Raw genomic sequence first — 22645 nt, 5'->3', positions numbered from 1 at the left:
ACGTATAACTGACAAATCACATCAGATTACTCTAAACAAAAGGCATGTCATTTGTAAATATTCACAAAACAGTGACAAACAAAACAACTTCTAAAAGACGTAAGTGTAAATCCTGACAACTTAGTACTGACTAAACGCAAATGTTGAAACTATACAAAAGGTTTACAAAAGCACTGTAAACCCGAATGTTCAAAGAAATTAAACAGTTTAAGTAGTGTAAACTTAATTTTATCCAAAAAAAATCCTAACTTAAATGTTTTGAGTTCCTGTAACTAATTCTTACTTTTGAGTTAGTTTAACTTAATTTCAACAAGTTAATTCAAGACGATTTGTTGAGAATGAAATTCAGTTCCCAGCATGCTTTGTGTGAGACTGCATTAGGAAAGTAAATTTTGAAATGAAGTGTTATTTTATGAGTTTTTAGAAAGGAAAAAGCCTTGTTAATGATGAATGTTCATTTATCTTGGCTATTTAGAAGAGTTTGTTGTATTTTTGACTTTTGGGGTTACCATCGTTCAGAAGAGTGGTGCTTATGTTGTGCAATAGCAGTCGTGTGTGTGTGTGCGTGTGCGTGTGTGCGTGTGCGTGTGCGTGTGTGCGTGTGTGCGTGTTGCATCACTCTCTGTGAAGGCTGTTTGTTAATTGTTGATGCAGCTGAACTGTTTAGGTTGTCTTAACACCTTTCATTTATTTAGCTGTAAATAAAAAAGTTACTTTGCTAAATGTTCAAAATTAAAAGGAGTCAACAATAGTACAACAAACTCAAAACGTACTAGTTTTGCTTACTTAAAATTGTTCAAAATTAAAAGGAGTCAACAACAGTACAACAAACTCAAAACTTATTCGGGTTTACAGTGAGGAGAACAACTTAAGATATGGTAAACAATCTATGATTGTTTTCTTGTTTTTAATCATTTTCTACACATTAAACATTATATAATGGTTACTCATAACAGTAACTGATCAGTAATGGTTGGTGTGAGTAACCATTATATAATGTTTAATGTGTAGAAAATGATTAAAAACAAGAAAACAATCATAGATTTACCAACATGATATAGAAGCTATCCATTGTTCAATAAAAAACAGTTTTCAACTTCTATCAGGAGTGGACAGTAGTATAATCATACACCTTGTGTCAAAAGTTTGATTGATTTATGACCCCACCTGTCAAATGTCTGTCAACCAGTCACTCAAATACACAGTGTTGCAGTGATTATTATAAATGATTTATCCGTGCACTCAAAATTCATTTGCACTCATAATCTTTAATCAAAAACATTAAGCTCCTCTCCCCCTTTAAACAACAACTCTTCACCACATGACATCAGCAACAAAAAAGCGGTAGGACTATGCTGACTGTCCAATGGCTAAGCATTTTTAGCCCTCCCCTCCAGGCCCAACTTATAACAAACCAATCAAAAAGGGAAAGGCAAAATAAAGCCCCGTCCTACATTTTTAAAAATGTTAAGCGATAAGCAAAAGAAGTTAATCGCAACTTCCGTTTCATGGTGACTAAGCTCATGAATATGGAAATGCGTGGTGCTTCCATGAAAATAGGCTTGTTTGACTTTATGCGGCGGTGCGCAGAACCACCTGGCATATACTGCAAGAGCAATTCAAAAGCAAAGAGAGCAGTCAACTCTCTCTCGCGGTGCTGATATGTCCGACTGCTCGAAATGACGCCACATGACGGGTATGTTTGAGTCAGAAATGCGCAGAAGCTGCGCAATAGGCTATATTAAATATGATTTGGTTTACATGAACCTTCAATGAAAAGTGAGTGAACATGATTTATGAATACAAGTAACCAGTCAATTTGGCAATTACTTTGGCTGCAATAGCCGACACAGTTGATTTTTATCTGCATCTGGTGGGTGTGAATTCCAAACCCTGAATGCATGATAATAACCTAAAACATTTTTAAAGGGTTCTATGGACCCCCTGCAATTACGCCACGGACCATTGGGGGTCTTCAAACACCCATTTGTACACATATGGCCTGTTGCTATAATAAAATGTATTATCAATAATATCAGTTAACTATATTATTTATAATTATCAACACTCTAAAATTATCCAGTGGCTTAGTAAATATCACAAAAATAAAAGCTATATTAAATTTAATTTACCCAATTTAAACAGTATATTTCATTTAAAACTTACTGGTTAATGTAAATTGTTTCACCCAAAAATAAATGGAAATTACCAGTTTTTCTTAAGTACTGTAATATAGTTTATGCTCCAAGCTGTAATGCAGATTGATATACAGGTAATACTTTATTTTTATTTGTGTGGTCCCCAATAAAATGAAAATTCTGGATACACATAACAGGGACCCTAAAATAATAATTTTACCTTGCACTTTCAGGGATATTGTTCTTTCTGCAACACCAGCCTCACTCTCGGCAACACATTTGTAGTCTCCTGAGTCTCCAATCTGGAAAACACAAACACACATTAAACTTGCACACAAACCTTTCTATCAGAACAACTTGTAGTAATGGGCTGTTTTGAAAAGCCTTATGTATATCTTACATACTTTTACAAAGCATTGTTGACCTGCATAAGAAATTCCTACCGTGGCACTGTAAAGAGCCAGAGAGCCATTGCGGAGGGGATGAAACCTCAAAGAGCCAAGCAAGGGCTGTCCGTCTTTATGCCAGCGTAGGGAGGGGACGGGGTCTCCGCTAACAGCACAATCCAGCATAGCTGCTTTTCCCTGAACTACAGTCTGAGAGGTGCGGGCTTCCCCTCTAAGCACTGGAGGTTCTGCAAAGACAAACAGGTGTGCTTAAAAAATACTACAACAGCAGTTATACGATTTTTTTACTGTGATACAATAAAAACAGGATTAAACATCAAACAGTCCGAAGATATACAGAAGCTGAATACCATCAAAGAATACATACCTCTAACACGTACAAATGAGAGCGTCCGTATGGAACCCACAGCGTTCTCTGCAATGCAGACGTAAGTCCCACCATCACTTACAGTGACGTTCTCGATAATCAATGAGCTTCTACCAGATCCATCAACACTCACACCTACAGACAGAAGATGAAAACATTCACATGGTGCAATGGACAATGTCAAGTCATGTCATATAGATGAACTTTGGAGGAAACAACAGAAGGACTATTCATGGCTGTACCTGTATAGGGCCGGTTGTTAGCTGTCCAGGATACTGTAGGGGGTGGTGTACCCTGAGCATGGCAGGAAAGAGTGAGACTTTGACCTTTATTCAGTGTCACATCTCCAGGTAGCTCTTTAAAAGCAGGTCTCATGTTGACTGACAGGTGAATGTCACGTCGGGCTGTCCCAGCAGTGTTAGTAGCCACACAGGTGAAGACACCTGCATCACCAGTCTGCACATAAAGATTATGGAACAATTATTGTTCCACTATTATGGAACAACCTTCCCTATCATACTAGAACTGCTCAGACCCTATCTGTCTTTAAATCCAACTTAAAGACTTTTTTGTTTTCAATGGCTTTCATCGTCCCATGATATTTGTGATAGGCTTTTAATGCCACACCACTTTATAGCTTTGGTGTTTTTAATACTAATATAAGTTTTAATTAAGCATTGTCGCTGTACTTTTTTTCATTGTTGTAAAGCACTTTGGTCAACCCCGGTTGTTTTTAAATTGTGCTATATAAATAAAGATGTATTGTATGTACAGTATAAACTAATATAGCAAATCACAAGGGCATTATTTTAATGCACATGTTCAAGGGCATTTTTATATAATTCATAAAATGTTTTGTAAACATGTAGCCCAGACTGACCTCTGCCCTTTCGATAATGAGTTCTCCAGACCTCAGCAGAGTGAATTTGCCTGGTAGGTTGGGCACAGGGACCCCCTGTTTCTCCCAGCTCACCCTGGGCTCTGGAAGACCCTGTGCTGCACATGGCAACAGTGCTTGAAATCCTTGGATGACGGACATCTCGGACTGACCTACAGAAATTATGGGTGGGGCTAAGAAGAGAGACACATACAGATATTTATGTACTAAATGTGGCTGCAAAATGGCTGCAAAGAATTTTCTTTTTTGCGTGAACTATCCCTTTAAAAAATGTGCATTCTTTGATCTTTTACTGACCCTCATGTCATTCCAAACCTGTAGGGCTTTCTCTTTTCTGGAGAACACAAAAGAATATATTTTGAAGAACGTTGGTAACCAAACAACACTGGCCCCCATTGACTTCCATTGTATGGACACAAATCACAAATTTCTCAAAATATCTTATTTTGCGTTCCACATAAGAAAGAATCACATACAGGCTTGAATGGAATGAGGCTGAATAAATATTGACAGAATCAATATAAAAATATAGCTGCAAGCAGCGATGACGGGCCCAAGCCCAAGCAATGAAAGGGTTACACTATGGGCTCTATTTTAACGATCAACAATGGCTCCTTTCATCTTGTGTAAATCTCACTTTGCAGAACCAGTCTGATGTCCTGGCTGGCTCTACCAACATTGTTTCGGGCTGAGCAGGTGTAGATGCCCGCATCACTACGCTGAGTGCTGGTGATGTGCAGGGTGCCATTGGAGAAGAGTCTCAGGTGGGCACCTTCCACCACGGGCCTACGCTCCCTGTGCCAGGTCACATCTGGCTTTGGTTGACCATCAGCAGTGCACTCCATACTGACCAGCTGACCGAGAACTGCTGTGTACTCCAGACGAGGTACAGACAGCACCGGAGGAACTGTCACCCAAAATTGTAAGAGACAAAGTGAAATTCCTTTTCTCACTTTATTGAGTATTCTAAAGAAATACCAAGTAGCACCTACAGAATATTCTACTATGTGTGCTGTTTATAAAACATGCACTCATTTTGTTTCCTTTTCTTAATGTGGAGAAAATCATTTGCTATATTGATCTTTTGAGGTCCATAATATTTTTCATTTTTGTTTTGTTATTTTAGTCTTAGTAAAGACCAAATCCATTGTAAGGTCTACTTTTATTTTAAAAAAACCCATGTACCTTGCAAAACTAGGTTGGTCCTTCCCATAGCCGTGCCTGCTTCATTCTGTGCAAGGCACTGATATGTCCCAGCGTCCCCAAGAGTGACCCGCGAAAACTTCAACGCTCCATTGGAAAGTACCGCCAGTCTATGACCTGAAAAACAGTCAAAACGATAACAACGTAGTTTTGTTTGGCTCTTATTCTTCCATTATGCCTCTATTATGTGGTCACTATAAATCATTCAGTTCAATTCAAGTCTAATATTTTTTGCACCATTTAAGTCCATTACTAAACCAACCTGTTGCCACGGGAACACCTTCCCGTTGCCATGTAATTGTGGGCCTGGGAAATCCATGCACTTCACAGGGCAGAACCACAGAATGATGTAAGACCACCTGAACCTCCTCTGTCATGGGCCTGATCTCTGGGGGCTCTAACAATCCAAACAGACACACAAAAGTAAACAAAAAATATTTTTGGTCAAGACCTGTGTTATCTATAATCATATTCATGTGAAAGGTAATGTTAAACTTGTTTGAAAGACTACAGTAGTATAAATTTCACATCTTACCCTGGACAGTAAGAGTAATGTGTTTGTAAGCCACTCCAACTGAGTTACGTGCAGAACAAGTGTATTTGCCAGCATGACTTGGTGTAGCTGCCAGGATCTCAAGAGCACCTACACCACAACAGAGAAATGATAATAAATACTGCATAGATATAGTAATATTATGATAATAGTTGGAGCAGTTTATGGGGGTCTGTGGCAGGCTCACCTGTGGGCAGTACACGGTAACTGCCCCCTCGAGCACCCAGCTGCATCCAGTTCTTGTTCCAGCTGACGATGGGCTCTGGACGGCCCGTTGCGTGACACGGCAACACGACAGGGGACATTTTAACAGCTGTAACACTGCTGACATCGTCTTTAATTGCAGGAGGAACTGAAACCCATTGGGAAAACATGCATGCCATGAGCACATGAGCACTTGCACACGGGTCCAAGAAAACATGTCATCATTTACTCAAACCTGTCATTTCAAACCTGTATGACTTTCTTACTTCTGCAAAGCACAAAAGAAGATTATTTGAAGAATGTTGGTAACCAAACAACATTGGCCTCCATTGACTTCCATTGTATGACACAAAACCACTGAGACATTTCTCAAAAGATCTTCTTTTGTGTTCCACAAAACAAAGAGTCATATACAGGTCTTGAACGACACAAGGGTCAATAAATGATTTTATTTTTGGATGTCAGACCTTGCAGAATGACCTCTATGACCCTTCGCTCTTCCCCAACTTCATTGGTCACCGTGCACTCAAAGTAGCCCTCATCCTCATCAGATGGGGAGGTAATGATCAGAGAGCCAGATGACATTAATCTTCAAAACAAAACCATATCACTTACTACTACACAACTGCCTACTGTATCTGCAAATTTGGTCTGCTTTGAAATCACATGAACTCTAATATTCCTATATTTTGAATACACAATGATCATCCATAGGTTAAAAGGAACATTTAGTGTTCAAACCTGTAGGCACCAGACTGAAGATCCACATTGAGGGGCGTACCGTTCCGCTTCCAGCTCACCTGAGGAGCAGGTATACCTGTGCTCTCACAACTCAAAACTGCTCTCTGACCCATGACCACTGTTACATTAAAGGGGCCTGGGCTGATCGAGGGTCCAACTGGAATAACAAATGAAGACATATTAAAAGTAATGTGATATAATATTGCTCATGTCATAAATTCACCCATTAAAACTCATTATAAAATTGAAAATAATAAACACTTCTTAAAGGGATAATTCACCCAAAAATGGAAAATTCTGTCATTGTTTACTCACATTTGTGTCATTTCAAACCTGTATGACTGTCTTTCTTCTGCAGAACACAATCAGAGATATTTTTTGTGGCTAGAAGGGATACAGCCATGGCCGGAAGTGATGCAAAATCTTGCCATAAAATTACAATAAATGGCATTTGTTAATGCCTACACCCCCAACTCTAAACCTAACCTAACAATAAGAAAAAAATAGTAATTAACTTATGCGGTATTGAAGTGTGCATGCCCAGTGGAGGTAGCTGTATCCCTTCTAGCCATAACCAAGGTAGTTTGTAGAAATTTGGTAACTGATGGCACCCATTCACTTCTATTGTAACCAATGCAATTGAATGGGTGCCGGTTAACAGCATTCTTCAAAATATCTGCTTTTGTGTTCTGTGAAAGAAAGAAAGTCACATGGGTTTGAAATGACAAGAGGGTGAGTAAATGATGACAGAATTTTCATTTTTGGGTGAACTATTGCGTTTCTTTTTTGGTAACAGTACTTTGACAAATCTTCCACACATGATAAATTAATAATAGAAATAAACGTTTTCTGATGTTAAGATCTCAAAATCACAAGATGACTCTTTAGTGCAATGAAGAATGACCCATCGTTTTGCAATACCGTAAACTTTCAGGTCCATGCCACGATGATCTGATCCTGCCTGGTTCGACACACTGCAGTAGTACCGACCTGCATCAGACAGCTGCACCGACTCGATGCGCAAAGAGCCTTCTGACAGCAATGTTAATCTGTGTGCCAACAGAGACCGAATTATGTAAGTGAAAACGCCCAATAAACTGGAATAATTCATAATATTTCCTAAATGCTGTTGTATATTTATCAGTGTTTCAGGTTCAAACTTACCTGCCATTATGAAGTGGAACTGGGCCTCCATCCTTCCTCCATGAAACAGAGGAAGAAAGGCCTTCCTCCACCTCACAGGGCATCACAGCATCCTGATTCACATGTGCTATGATCAGTGAGCTGCCTGGTCTGATGACTGGAGGCACTATATAAACATAAGTGAGTGGTTGTTTTGCTTGTAAAGTGCCCATAAAGACCCATAGAAACAGCTGGTATTAAAGGAATAGTTCACCCAAAAGTAAATATTTGGACTAGGACTGTCTGAATAGACGATATTAATAATCATAATTGATGTCTGTTAATACTACACAAATGATAATGTCATAAAAAATAAGTGGAAGCATCTGGTCATAGTACAGCAGGTGATGGTTTTGCATCTAACATTTAGTCTTAAGAGCCAATGTGTCTCACAAACTCTCTCTCTTCCTTCCTGCATTCATACTTTGAGTGAGATTAATTGGCCAAAAATTTGGACCTCAATACATTTCCAAACCTGTATGAATTTTGGGGAAGAAACATTATATAGTCTAGTGATCACTTGTGCGCTATATTCTAAGACCTTTGAAGCCATATGATAACTGTGTAAACAAAAATTTTATTTGATTATTATTTGTTATTTGAAAATCTTAGATACAAATTTAAATTTTACAAAAGCTTGCCCACCCTTTGCTAAAAGCCATCGTGATCTCATGGGAATCCGTAACTATTTTACTAGGTGGCTTAATGGTATGAATTTGTGCATTGTGAATCATACAAAAACGTACGATTACAAGAAAAAACAATACTGAAGGCCCACCCCTAACCCCGCCCCTAAACCCAACATCACTGGTGCGAAAGCAAGATCGTACGAATTCATACGAATAAGCCAAAATTAGCCACCCTGTAAAATAGTTACGTTTTTGCTCTGAGATTGTGATGAAAAAGTCCACATGGCTTAACATGGGCTAACAGAATGAGACAGAATTTTTAGTTCTGGGTGAACTATCCCTTTAAGATGTAACTTACAGATAATCTCTACAGTGAAGAACAGACTGGTGCTACCAGCCATGTTTGTAACCACTCAGTTGTACTGTCCACTGTCGTGGGTCCTGACATCTTCAATTTCCAGATACTGTCCACCGGCAATGGTCTGAATTCGACCTCCCAACTAAAAGAGACAGGACAGCCAAGGCATGAGGTTTTTATCATGCAATAAAAAAATATGTCCTTTATGAATCCACCCTCACCTGTAGTTTGACATCATCCTTGTACCACTCAATCTCTGGTGGAGGGTCACCGTCGGTTTGACATTCAAGTGTCAAGTGACCTTTGGCCGGTACAGACACAGTTCTGATGTCATTTGAGCCAAGCAGAGTGGGAGGAACTGAAAGTGATTAGACAACAAAAATGATGCAACTGTAGAATACTGCTAATAATTTGTTAAAAGACCAGTGCATTCAATTTAGCGGATTCTAGTGGTGAGGTTATGAATTGCATCCAACGTCTCACTCCACTCCACCCCTCCCTTTTGAAGCACTATGGTGGCTGACACAGAACGAAGATGATGTCACGTTTTCACTTCTTTGCCGAAGGAGATAACGTATTTATGAAACGCGCTCTGTAGAGCAGTTTGTCCGTTTAGGGCTACTGTAGAAACAACATGGAGAATTCCATGCAAGGGGACCCACGGTGTATGTAGATAATAATAGCTCATTCTAAGGTAATAAAAACATAACGCTTCATTATGTAAGGTCTTTATACACCTCTGAAGACATAGTTATGTATATTATATTGCATTTCTGTCAATAGATCCTCCAAAAATTACACACTGGACCTTTAAAAGACCAGTTTTCACTAGCATATGGTAGACTAGTTACAATTCCTAATACAAATAGCCATGATCAAGTCTAGGTTTACTCACGTTGAATGCGCACCCAGTGGTTTCTGCTGTCTTCTCCTGCTGGGCTAGTGGCAAGGCAGGTATACAGCCCTGCTTCCTCCACCTACAGTGTTTCATATAATGACAATATACAATGCAATACATATATATATGTATAGAAAACAAGCTAAATATCTACCTACCTGAACTTTGTTGATCCTGAGAAGCTGGCCATCTCTCTGTATTATTTCCATGTTGTTCTGTAGGGGGCGTCCATCTTTTAGCCAGCTGAGGTTTGGAGGGGGCTGACCGGTAGCGATGCACTCCAGCTCCAGCACACTGTCTACAGCAACCAGCAGCTCATTTGGAGATGAAGAGCCAGAGATCTTGGGGGGTTCTAGCGTGTGTAAAATAGATAAGGCAAACAGATAAATCTAATTATTTGAATAAAAATACCTACCTACTAAAAAGACCTGCTTAGAACAGCATCAATTGATCACTAACATTGTGATCATTCAGTGATATTGAGAAATTACAAAATAACGTTTTCCTCTGAGCTTGAATTACTCTACAATTAACATGTTCATGTAATTTTCCCTGGCTGCTACAATGAGCGGATACAACGCAGCACTATTCCTTTGTAACTTGCGAGCTCATGGCATAATCTGCATAGTTTCAAAACAAAATCCATGGTAAAAGGAAATACCCAGCACGGTCAGGTTGAAGGTCTTGGTGCTGCTTCCTGCTTGGTTGCTTGCAACACAGCTGTAGAGGCCTCCATCACTGGCACCCACATCAGAGAGCAGGAAGCGAGTTTCCTGTCCATCCAGCAGGAGGTTCCGGTGCAGTGAGAGCGGTAGACCATCTTTCAGCCAGGAGAGGGTGGGAGGGGGTACACCACGAGCTTCACAGGTCAGTGTTACTGAGGAGCCCTGGACCACAGCTACTTGTTCTGTGGGTTCGGTGCGCTCCACAGCGGGAGGAGCTGCAAAAACAACAATCGAAAGACATGAGCTCAATATTAGCTCAAAGCTGAAGTGTTTTGTGTTTGTAAAGCGAGTAACAACAAACATAACACAAAGGGACACAAAGGTGGATATTTGGAAGAATGTCACTACCCAAACAGATCTCATCCCCCATTTACTGCCATAGTAAGGAAAATAAATACTATGGGAGTCAACGGGGGATGAGATCTGTTTGGTTACTGACATTCTTCCAATTGTCTTCCTTTGTGTTCAGCAGAACAAAGAAATTTACTGTAGATTTTGAACAATCTGAGGGTAAGTAAAAGATGACAGAATTTTCATTTTTGCGTGAACTATCCCTTTAAATAAAGGGGTTTGGATTTAGTATTTGTTAACATCTGCATTGCAATTCTTCCGTAAGTAAATGAATAGATCAAATCTGATGCTTCGCTTTACCTTGCACTTGGAGGTCAAAGTTGAGCTCAGCCAGTCCAGCATGGCTACGTGCCACACAGGTATAGATGCCTGAATCAGACAGCTGCACCGGTGAAATCCTGTACCAACACAAGGATACAATATTTCATCGATCTAAAGTAACATCTGTATTACCAGAAAATACAACATACTTGTGTGCAACTGACCTGAGAACAGAATCTGCAGAAAGGAGGCGGATGCGAGGCGACAGGAGTAAAGGGTGACCGTCCCTCATCCAGCTGATTTGAGGTTGGGGGTTTCCAGTGGCTTTACACTCCAGTGTGACCACACTGTGTTGAGTGGTGTGAACCTGACGGGGGACGCTGGTCTCTCCGATAATAGAGGGAGGAACTGAAATAATACGAAAAAAGGATTCAAATAGATTTACAGATTTGTATTGTGTATGATAAAAATACGCAAAGTTTATCTTACCTGATACGAATAACATATAGATCTTGCTATCTTGTCCAGCTGAGCTGACAGCCAGACACGTGTATGTTCCTGAGTCATCTGGCTTTATATTTAAAAGTGTTAGAGTGCTGCCATCTGGTGAGATACTGTAACACATCAACATATAACAACAGTTTATTCAAGTAGAAAAATGAAAAATATTAAGACAATCGCCATTTTATTTTATATAAAAAATGGGTTTAATGTCTTACTCTATATGCTCTGTGTTGCCTTTCTCAAGGGTTATTCCATTCCTCAACCAGCTTATTTTAGGAGTGGACGTACCCATCACCCGACATTCAAGAGTTAGCTCCTCCCCCACAGGTGCGCTGACCTCTGATGGGTGGCCAGAATCTATAATAGTGGGTGATGCTGGTGGCGGACAAATAAATGTAGTTAGCTAGAGTTTCACAAACCACACACACAGAAGCATAGATCTGTGATTTAAAGGAACAGTTCACTCAAAAAAAAAATTGTGTCATCATTTACTCACACTCGAGCTGTTCCAAATCTGTAGACATTTCTTTGTTCCGATGAACACAGAGAAAGATATTTGGACGAATGCTTGTAACCAAACAGTTCTTGGCCACCATTGATTACCATAGTAGGAAAAATGACAATGGTAGTGAAACAATGGTTGTGTTCAACAGAACAAAGAAATAAAAACAAAAAATTCCACTATGGTTGTCAATGAACTGTTTGGTTACAAGAAATATCCTTCTCTGTGTTCATCAGAACAATGACATTTATGCAGATTTGGAACAACTCGAGGGTGAGTCAATGATGGCAGGATTTTTATTTTTGGGTGAACTGTCACTTTAAGGCAGGTTTACCTTGTACAGTAAGTAAATAGTCTTTTTGTGTCTGTCCTTCACTGTTTTTGGCTATGCAGGTGTAAGTGCCCGCGTGAGACAGCTGCAGAGGGCCTAATTCAAGCCTGTTTCCTCTCATTGACCAGTTCCACCGCAAACTGCTTTCTACACACAAAAAAACATACATTTCTATTAACAAGATCTTATTGTCACGGTTCCCCTGTCATCAGTCATCTCCAGTGCACTACATCTCCCAGAATTCCCCACTGCTCATCACCTGCACCAGATCTGTAATCAACACACCTGCCAGCCATCACAGTATATATAGCCTGTTCTGTTTGTTAGTCTTTGTCAGGTCTCGTCTAATATATATGCTGTGGTCCTGTGCGGTATAACCTGTTGGATTATTAAAAGACTCTCTTGACTACTCCTTGGTCTCTGGTGCATACTTGGCAACGAGCGTTACGTGACACTTATATTTACAACATGTTATAGACAAATGTGTGGTATTTTACTGACCAACAGGAGAGCCATCTTTAAGCCAGGAGATGCTGGGTACAGGTACACCAGAGACCTCACAAATGAGGGTGATGTGAGAGCCCAGGTTCTGTGTGACGATCTCGTGGAGAGGGCCCTCCATCACGGGAGGCACTAAAAAAGTAATATAAAGAATTCATATCTGTAAATGCATAATAGTGTTCATGTTGAAAGGTATTTCTGTATACTGTGTTTATGGAACTAGAAAACAACTCACCATGCACTGTTACTCTAAATGTGCGATCTACTTGGCCAGCAATATTGGACACCTTACAGGTGTACACCCCTCCATCAGCCACCTAAAGAAGTCAAAAAAGTGTCCAATGTGCACAAAGGTGTAAACAATGTAATGACTATAAAAAGACTAGCTTAGTCTTATTTGTTTAAGTGGACCACCTAGTTTGAAAGTACGCTATTGCTCACCTGCACCCCGACTATTTCCAGTTGCTGGCGTTGTATTCTTAAACCATTCCCAGCAGCCAGCTGGTGCCCATTACGATACCATGTGACCTCCGGTTCAGGGATGCCACGGGCCTTACAGCGCAGAACCATTGAGGACCCTACCTGAGGTGTCATGACCTCTGACTCTGTGTCTAGACGTGGTACAAGTGTAGGCAGATCTAGAAATAAAGATCAAAATGTTAACTGAAAGAAGTTAAAATAAAATCTACAGTAAACTTTTATTATTAAACTACACTGACCATAGACTGTAAGCACAATGCTTTTCTGGTCTTGTCCGGCTGAGTTTGTGGCTGTGCAGACATACTGGCCCGCGTCCTGCTGTCCAGCCCTGTGCAGCTGCAGCATCTGACCACCTTTGGACAGAATGATGTCACATTTATTGTACATAAACTCTTCACAAAGCATCATTTATAAACCGTGAGTTATATTTAGACAGCAGGTCACCTGGTAGTATGTGAATGCCGCTGGTAAACTCCAGCAATTGACCATCTTTGGTCCATATGATGTCAGCAGGTGGATATGCCTGGACATCACACAGCAGAGAGATCATGTGACCCTCCACCACATGTAAATCCTCCTCTTGGCTGCCTACTATCCTTGGTGGAACTAAAAGTGACACATAAAAGAATATTTATTAGATACAGCATTGTATTTCAAATGATGTATTGAGGTAGCCAAGCCATTTGTTAAAGGTCCAGTGTAAAATTCTTTGGAGGATCTATTGACAGAAATGCAATATAATATACATACTGTAACTATAGGCTATGTCTTCGGAGGTACATAATGAAGAGTTATATTTTTATTACCTTAGAATGAGCTATTTCTATTTGTACATACACTGCGGGTCGCCTTGCATGGAATTCGTCATGTTGTTTCTACAGTAGCCCTAAACGGACAAACTGTTTTCTAGAGCGCGTTTCGTAAATACGTTATCTTCTTCGGCAAAGAAGTAAAAACATGGTGACTTCTTAGTTCTGTGTCAGCCACCATAGTGCTTCGAAAGGAAGGGGAGAGGGGGTGGAGTGAGTGTTCGTTGCAATTCGTAAACTAGATGCTGCTAAATTTCATACATTGGACCTTTAACGTAATGAAAACATATTCTTTTTATCCTACCTTGAACAGACAGGCTGTAGAGTCTCTCGACAGTTCCGGCTTTATTTTCAGCTACACATTGATAACTGGCCGTGTCAGACACCTGCACATTCAGGATCTACAGAGAATGACAACTTTTGAGGAATAATTTAAGATCCATTTATGTTTGCCAGACACTGTTATCCAAATTGGCTTATAGTGAGTCAATTCCAATAGAAATTAAACCCATGACTGTTTCGTTGCCAGCACAATGCTCGACTAGTTGCTAATTTATCAATAGAATTCTAATAAAAGAGCTAATGCTTAATAAGGGAAACATTTAATGGTTGCGGGGATTACAGACATCAAGTCACGATCATCACCTCCAGTAGTTTCCCATCCTCCAGAATCTGAAGATCAGGGGTGCTGTAAAGTGGCAGACCATCTTTAAGCCAGGAAACAGATGGAGTTGGGTTTCCTGTGACATCACAGCGCAGTGATACAGTGGAATTGACCACAGCAGCCACGTCCTGCATAAACTCATCAGCCTGGCCATCAATTACAGGGGGAACTGTATAAAATGCATAAGTAAGTCATTTTTATTCAGATCATACACTATCCTTGGTAGTAAATCTGACAAATTGATGGTTATTTGTTGGAATGAACTTTGAGATCTGCCTAATTGTTACTTTGACTTTCTTACCCAGCACATCCAGGTCGTAATGCATTTGGTCCTCTCCAGCTTCATTCACAGCCTGGCATGTGTATCTCCCAGCATCCTCAAGCTGGACACGTGGGATCTGCAGGACTTGACCTCCTTTAAAACAGAAAAGTTAAGTAATTTATACTTTTACACTGTAAAACAATTCCATAAAAATTGACAGCTGGGGCTGTATAACGTAAAATGACCGTTTTTCCTGTAAAATTACATGGTTTGCTGTTTTTCTTTTTAATTTTCTGTCTTTTTCTGTAAATTGATGGTTTTTGACCGTATTTCAAAATAACGTGAAAAATGTGTTATTAAAACAGTATAAATTCGTAAAATTAGTTTGAAAACAGCCAGTAAATAAAAAAGTGTTTATTCATGTGATTTTCTATGGCGGTCATTAAGTGGTACTTGAAACAACTATTTTTATTAAAGGTGGTACTTGATCTGAAAAGTTTGAGAACCACTGTTGTAGTAGATTTGAATTTCCAAACTTTATGTGCCTCGATGTCATGATTAAATTATCACTTTAAACAAATACCTGTAAAAAATGTACTATTTTAGCAGATGGGGCGGCAGAAAAAATTAAATATATTTTTTTCTGAAGTAAAATGACATGCTTTTACCGGCTTGTAAATTTACTGTACTATAAATTACTGTAATTTGACAGTTTTACCTGCATTTCAAAAATATGTTAAAGTTAGGTTAAATGATTACATATTTGTATTACATGTACAATATATTGTTTATTTTACTGTATATTGTATTGTATTGTATTGTATTATATTCCACATCCCTCATTACACACTACTGACTCTAAGTGCACTAAACAGACAGGAAGCTTTCCGTCCACTCACCAGGTAACAACACGACTCCATCTGAGCTTGTGAGTTGTCTCCCTTGTCTATACCAGCTGAGTCTAGGAGGTGGAATGGCATTGCTCTCGCAGGACAGACTGATGGAGTGTCCCAGTACCACCTCCCTTCTTTCAACCATCCCTTCATTGCCATCAGGGTCCTCTTCATCGCCCTCCCTCTCGCCCAGTGTAAACCCAGCAGCACTATTTACCACACGGTGAAAGATGGGAGGAACTGAGGTAGACAGAGTTGAGAGTGAAGCATGAGCACTAATGTTTATTAGCATGAGTGTGTGTGTATTTGGGTGTATTGCTGACCCTGTATAATGAGATGGAAGTCTCTATTGTCCTCTCCAGCAGTGTTGGTAACCACACATGTGTACTGGCCTTCATGGGACAGCATGGCATTCTCGATGTGGAGCATGTGCCTGTCCACTCTAAGGCCGGTGTGTGTGTTCTCATTTAACAACTGTGAAACATATGAGTGTATTTTTTGTTACTTAACTCGTATTTAATATATTTGTATTCTTGAACAGCTGTTTAGAAAAAATATATACAAATATGCAAACCTGTCCATCTTTAAACCACTGTGTGGCAGGTTCTGGAAATCCCTTGGCGAGGCATGACAGGGTCAAGGTTCCATTAATTTTCACTTTTTCATGTTTTCTACCAAAATTGAGAGTTGTTGAATCACCCTCGATCTGAGGAGGAACTGAGCCAAGAGCATACAGTGTAGTTTAAAAAACACAATTCAAACATATTAAAGTAATACTGTATGTATTAAAATGAGGGCACTGTTGCTTACATTTTCTTTACTGTCGATGAGATTCAAACTTAAAATTCTTATTAAAATGTTTTTCAAAATAGTTAGCACATCAACAAATGAACAGAAAACAACACAAACAAACAACACTGGCCCCATTGACTTCCATTGTATAGACCACTGAAACATTTCTCAGAAAGAGTCACATGGTTTTGAGTGACATGAACACAGAGTTTGCAAATAATTCACTTACCCAGAATTCTAAGGGTGTGGTGCCTATACGCCGTTCCAGCTGGATTGGTTGCTCGGCAGGTGTAGGCGCCAGCGTCACCACCACGGGCCGCAGCCACATGCAAAGCCTGTCCACCCTGTGTGTATGTGAGCTGGGGACTGGACACGATAGGCTGGTTGTCCTTGAGCCAGGTAATAGTGGGAACTGGGATGCCTTCCACTTCACAGTGAAGAACAGCCGGGAAGCCCAGAACTACAGTTACCTCTGAATTCTCACTGGAGTCACGGATGCTGGGGGCAGCTGTGAAGTAAAATAGCTTTCATGTAGCTTAACTGGTAGGAGATAAAAGTGTCTGCCAAATGTATAAATGTAATATTCATGGAAAACGTGGATGTTTTGAAAATTGTGTACCTTGTACGTTCAGCCTGAACTGGCGAGTCTGAGTGCCAGCGTTGTTACTGGCCACACACTTATACAGGCCGCGATCTCTCGGCATGGCGGACTTCACTCTCAGCACCTGCCCCTCTTCCAGAAATTCCACATGAGGGTCTCCGTTACGTGACAAAACTCTGAGGAAGAGGAGGGGTTGAATTTAAACTGCACAATAATCACGATGACCTCAAACAATCACAATTATATTTGTGAGAATCTGACAAAAATCTAGCGAAATGCTACCACCATCAACAATTGAATTTGACAGTATTTCTACACATCCCGACTCTACTCACTCTCCATCATGAGTCCATTCAACTTTAGGCACAGGACGACCGCTAACTTTGCAGTGCATGTCCACTTGCTGTCCTGCCATGACGGTCAGTTCTTGCACTCCAGACGAGCCCGAAATCACTGGTGGGGCTAAACAGACACATACAAACAACACATTAATACCAAAACTGAAACATAAAGACATTTGCATTACCCATTTATAAAGATGTTTGGACATGGTACAGTAAGTATGGTACTACGTGACTATAAAACACAGTCACATACCATTATAAATTATAAAAGCTACCAGACACAATCACTTAATTTCTTCCAAATGTTCAAATGTACTTAATCATTCCAACACCTCATAAAACAGCTTATAATAAAGTAGAAAACAAACTATAGGTATTTGGGCCAAATGCCACAAGCGGAGTCCTATTATTTATTAGACTACAGCACGTGTACCTGAAGGTTACTTTAAATGAAAAAAAAAGCTTGTCTGCCAGTATTTCACCTTGTACTTCAATAGTGTACTCCCTCCTGGCCTCCCCAGCGGAGTTCTGGACAGTACAGGAAAAGCGGCCAGCGTGATTATTCTGAACACGATAAATCTTTAAAAGCCTTTTCCCATTCTGCAGATACACCCCTGGAGTCTCCAGTACCTGTAAAACGAGAGAAGGTCATCGATTTAATAGTAGTGGCCAACTCTTGTTAAACATTCCAGGACCACAAGATGGCACTGTGGTACCAGTACCATAGAGACGTCATGAAATAAAGTAAAGGGACATAAATATAAAAGATCAATTTGTATGTACAAGTGTCTGATTTGTTACCTTTAGAATAAATTATTTTATTACAGACATTCATACACTCATAAAGATATAAATAAATAACGTATACACTGTAAAAAATGATTTGTTGTTTTTTTGTTGTTTCTACTTAAAAAAATAAGTTACCTTGTTGCCTTAAAATTTTAAGTTAGTTCAACTTAAAAATATTAGTTCACTTAATGAATTTGTTGCAAACTCGTTGTGTTGACTAATATTTTTAAGTTGAACTAACTTAAAATTTTAAGGCAACAAGGTAACTTATTTTTTTAAGTTGAAACAACAAAAAACAACAAATCATTTTTACAGTGTATAAATAAAAACATTTATTAATATTAAAAATGTCTGTTTGTGGAAAGAGTTATTGAATTTATTGCATACCGGTTTTCTTATTATATACTGACTTTTGCTAAAGTGTATTGTGTAATTTTCTTATTTTTACTGATTTATCCATCTGTTCATTTTTGTTTTAGTTTCATTGTACAAAACACAGATAAACAAGAAGCAACATACTGGTCTATTGTCCTTTGTCCATATAATGGTTGGGGTTGGGATGCCAAAAGCATCACATCCCAGTGTGAGAGGCTGTTTCAATGTGACCGTCAGGTTTACAGGCTGTCCATCATCTTGGATTTCTGGTGGAACTACATTTGGGAAGACACAGAAATCCTTCAGCATAATTCATTACTTTCCTACATTTGCAGGGCAACATGCATATTAATAAGCAATCTGTACATTTGTTCCAAATCTATTACTAAAGCTACTTGCTAATGATGCAAGAGTCTCACCATTGACCTTTAACCTGGTCTTCCTTTCCACAGTGCCCGCTTCATTCGTGGCCACACACTTAAAGTCTCCGCTGTGACTGGCCGAAGCTGAGCCGATCACCAGTGAGCCATCCTCAGCTGTGGATACACCGTGCTCTGAACGCTCCATATGGATCTCCAGACCATTTTTGAACCATCGCACCCAAGGAGAAGGAGAACCTTGCCAAGAGATGAAACCGGCAAAAGAAAGAGAGACATTGATCAGATAGCATCACAGTTACTCGTGTACGTTGAATGGCTCCCCGGAGCTTAAGCAGAAGAACAGAAATCCATCCATCTGACAGCAAAAAACAAAAAGCAGACACAAAGAGGATGCCAGCAAATTTCTCTATTCAGAAGCAGACCGGCTAGCGTCCTGTGAAACGGGACTTCAAGGTTACACGCAAGTAAAACTGCCAGAGACAGTACATCATGTATATCAGAGGAGAAGCGATCAGGCATAAGAACTATGAGCTCTGGATTTATAGCACAGAGACAAAATCAAGAGTCGTCATTCACCCTTTGTCATTTCAAACTTATGACTTTCTTTCTTCCGCAGAACACAAAAGAAGATATTTTGAAGAATGTTGGTGGCACCCATTGACTTGCATTGGTATTGTGTCCATACAATCAAAGGAAATGGGTGCCAGCGCTGTTCAGTTACGAACACGCTTCAAAATATCTTCATTTGAGTTCTTCAGAAGAAAGAAAGTCATACAGGTTTGAAATGACATGAGGGTGAGTAAATGATGACAGAATTTTCATTTTTGGGTGAACTGTGACTTTAATACTTAAATAAATGGAAATGGAATCTGCAATAATTCCCCTCAGTTTTGAAAAAGCAAGCTCTAAGCAATTACCTCCTCTGGGAGGGGACGGGGCAGAGGGCAACCTCGTACTTGTTTAACAATCATCTCTTAAACCGCCTCCAAAAAGCCATTTGTGTAAGTATTTATTTGCCTTTGCTTTCACCAAGAGTACTGTGGACGAACAACGCTCCATGTTACAAAATCTTTCATCCTGCGTGAAGTCTCTTCTTGTGCTCCACGGAGGAAAGAAAGCCACGTAGGTTTGGAAAAAGCACAATGGTGATTCAATTATGGCCATTTTTATTTGCGGGTGAGCTTTCCCTTTAATTTTGGAATCATAAGACAATCAGAAGTGCAGACAAGAAAACTTCCAGAGCAGATGTTTATAGTCATAATGTTTGGATTTATTGTTTTCGTGACTTAAAGAATGATGTGCACAGCTGGCAATGTTGACATTACAGAATTACATTAGGAGCAGTTTATTTTTTAGAAATCCCACTTACAATACTTCAAATGATGCGTGGTCTAAAAATGTTTTTGTGTGAGCATGGGAATTCAATGTTTATAAGCATTCTGATTTTCGTGGGTGCGGTCGTGTCTTTAGATGTAAGCCAGTGTTAATATAATGGATTGGTTTGTGAAAGACTGGCTTCTAAGAGCCTCCAAAACACTGCACATTTTCTTTTTTATTGCTTTTTCACAGGATGTAGAATTAGTGGTATAGGAGGTGCAGTAGCTATGTTTAAAGTGAGTTTACAGTCTATAATTCATGCCACTAACCCTTACGCTAAGAAATATATTTTCCTTAACTCTCAATATATTAAATAACTTAATATATATTTGAAAATATATAGATGAAACATTGTTAATATATTACAATAATACAATGTACTGAATAATACATAAGGAATTGCTGCTTTTTGTATAGTGCGAAATACATCCCAGAAAAATTAAGAGACCATTCCAAATTTTCATTTCTAGATGTATTGTTGCCATTCCAGACCAGATTCTGTTAAATTTCAACAAAATCAAACCTCAGGAGTGACATAAAGTCATCCAACAGCAATGTGAAAAGCTGACAGCATGACAAGACACATGGAAACTGTGATAATCGAGGTTATCTCATGAAAACGTAATTTGGGATTTCCTAAATAGCCTACAGATATTAATGTTGTATTGCTTAAAAGTGAATATGAACTTGTTTTGCAGTATTTGAGGTCTGAAAATACAGAGCATCTTTTCTGTTATTTCTTCAGTTTTCATTATCCGCAAATAAATGCAAATAGAAACAATATTTTTGTTTGAAATTTGGGAGAAATATTGTTAGTAGTTCACAGAATAAAATTAAAATAATCATTTTACCTAAACACATAGGCTACCTATAAAAAGTAAATTCAGAAAACTGAAATTGGTCCTTGAAATGGTCTCTTAATTTTTCCATGGCTGTAAATGGTCATATATGGAAATGTCCTATATTATTCAATATATTGCATTAATTTTCCAGTATATTCTCAGATATTTGTTTCGTAAGGGAACAGCTATTACAAGGATTATCAAACCGGTGTCTACCACTGTCCATTTTGTGTAGCCCCATCTTCCATTGTATGGCCAATAAGGGACGGGAAGGTAACCCCGCCCCCCAAAGTCACATCATTGGCTAAACCAATGGATTAGATGTTGGACTGCATGCTGGTTTAATAGTTCCACTGGACTATACACTGTTTGGTAAGTCAACATAGTGCAGTGTTCGTAGCACAAATGGTAAAGAAGATTAACATTTAGTGTTAGGAGTCAAAACCCACAGTAACCCCTTAGTGCTTGTCTTAGCAAGCAAGGTCATTGCCATCAAGGGTCCTATAATGAAGAGACCCACTACAGCCCTTTATAGTATAGTCTACACATTAGGCTCGAGGGAGAGGAAGCCCTCTCATAAAAATGCTGTCCCGGGCCCTGTGAATTATTGCAATGGCTCTGTTTGCTAGAACCACTAATGCCCCGCTCAAACTCGACTTCAAAATGCATAATTTGCATGCAAAGCCGTGCGAATTACCATTGATAAAAAAGCATTGTAATTTTTATACAGACATCATGGACATATTTGCACATTTATTGTTGTATTTGTTATTTTGAAGCTGTATTGTACAAAACTGGATTATGCAATATGTGACCCTGGACCACAAAACCAGTCATAAGTCGCACGGATATTGGATGGACAACTTTAAAGATGATTTTCTCAATATTTAGATTTGGTCACACTTTAGAATAGAGACCAATTTTCACTATTAACTAACTATGAACTACGACTTTTGCCTCAATAAACTGCTTATAAGGTAGTTTTTAGGTGTAGGTTTAAGGGATGTAGAATAAGGTAATGCAGAAAAAGGCATTAATATGTGCTTTATAAACACTAATATACAACCAATATACATGTTAATAAGCAAGTAGTTAATAATGAATTTGTGTACAACCCAAACAATACATCCAGCTTATTTCCTTATGACCCTTATGACTGGTTTTGTGGTCCAGGGTCACATATTATTAGCATTTCCTCTATCTGAAAAGATAAAGCAGTGGCGTATCGATCTTTTACACAACGTCATTTAATATGAATTTGCAGGTAAGTTCATCAAACTTGTC

The 22645-nt window shown here is 39.2% G+C and overlaps 1 protein-coding gene across 1 annotated transcript in view; it reads right to left on the bottom strand.

Annotated features, from left to right (window-relative positions):
• hmcn2 (hemicentin 2) overlaps window positions 1-22645 on the bottom strand; it is an 87271-nt gene that overhangs the window by 23163 nt on the left and 41463 nt on the right. Inside the window, 41 exon segments of the mRNA XM_057356507.1 lie at window positions 2359-2440; window positions 2582-2772; window positions 2913-3047; window positions 3155-3368; window positions 3793-3983; window positions 4448-4717; window positions 4996-5130; window positions 5276-5410; window positions 5549-5656; window positions 5754-5918; window positions 6238-6359; window positions 6512-6668; window positions 7433-7560; window positions 7676-7820; window positions 8681-8822; window positions 8902-9038; window positions 9576-9657; window positions 9737-9930; window positions 10240-10518; window positions 10955-11052; window positions 11140-11323; window positions 11405-11529; window positions 11635-11794; window positions 12256-12399; window positions 12754-12885; window positions 12989-13070; window positions 13195-13391; window positions 13473-13586; window positions 13678-13839; window positions 14347-14443; window positions 14688-14875; window positions 15008-15121; window positions 15868-16101; window positions 16185-16335; window positions 16436-16578; window positions 16883-17161; window positions 17273-17430; window positions 17590-17716; window positions 18081-18228; window positions 18907-19037; window positions 19182-19379. Of these exon segments, the coding sequence (XP_057212490.1) occupies window positions 2359-2440; window positions 2582-2772; window positions 2913-3047; window positions 3155-3368; window positions 3793-3983; window positions 4448-4717; window positions 4996-5130; window positions 5276-5410; window positions 5549-5656; window positions 5754-5918; window positions 6238-6359; window positions 6512-6668; window positions 7433-7560; window positions 7676-7820; window positions 8681-8822; window positions 8902-9038; window positions 9576-9657; window positions 9737-9930; window positions 10240-10518; window positions 10955-11052; window positions 11140-11323; window positions 11405-11529; window positions 11635-11794; window positions 12256-12399; window positions 12754-12885; window positions 12989-13070; window positions 13195-13391; window positions 13473-13586; window positions 13678-13839; window positions 14347-14443; window positions 14688-14875; window positions 15008-15121; window positions 15868-16101; window positions 16185-16335; window positions 16436-16578; window positions 16883-17161; window positions 17273-17430; window positions 17590-17716; window positions 18081-18228; window positions 18907-19037; window positions 19182-19379 (6378 nt within the window).

Source organism: Triplophysa rosa, linkage group LG17 (assembly GCF_024868665.1).
Source record: "Triplophysa rosa linkage group LG17, Trosa_1v2, whole genome shotgun sequence".
NCBI classification, from domain to species: domain Eukaryota; kingdom Metazoa; phylum Chordata; class Actinopteri; order Cypriniformes; family Nemacheilidae; genus Triplophysa; species Triplophysa rosa.
This window is presented reverse-complemented; position numbering and strand designations above follow the sequence as displayed.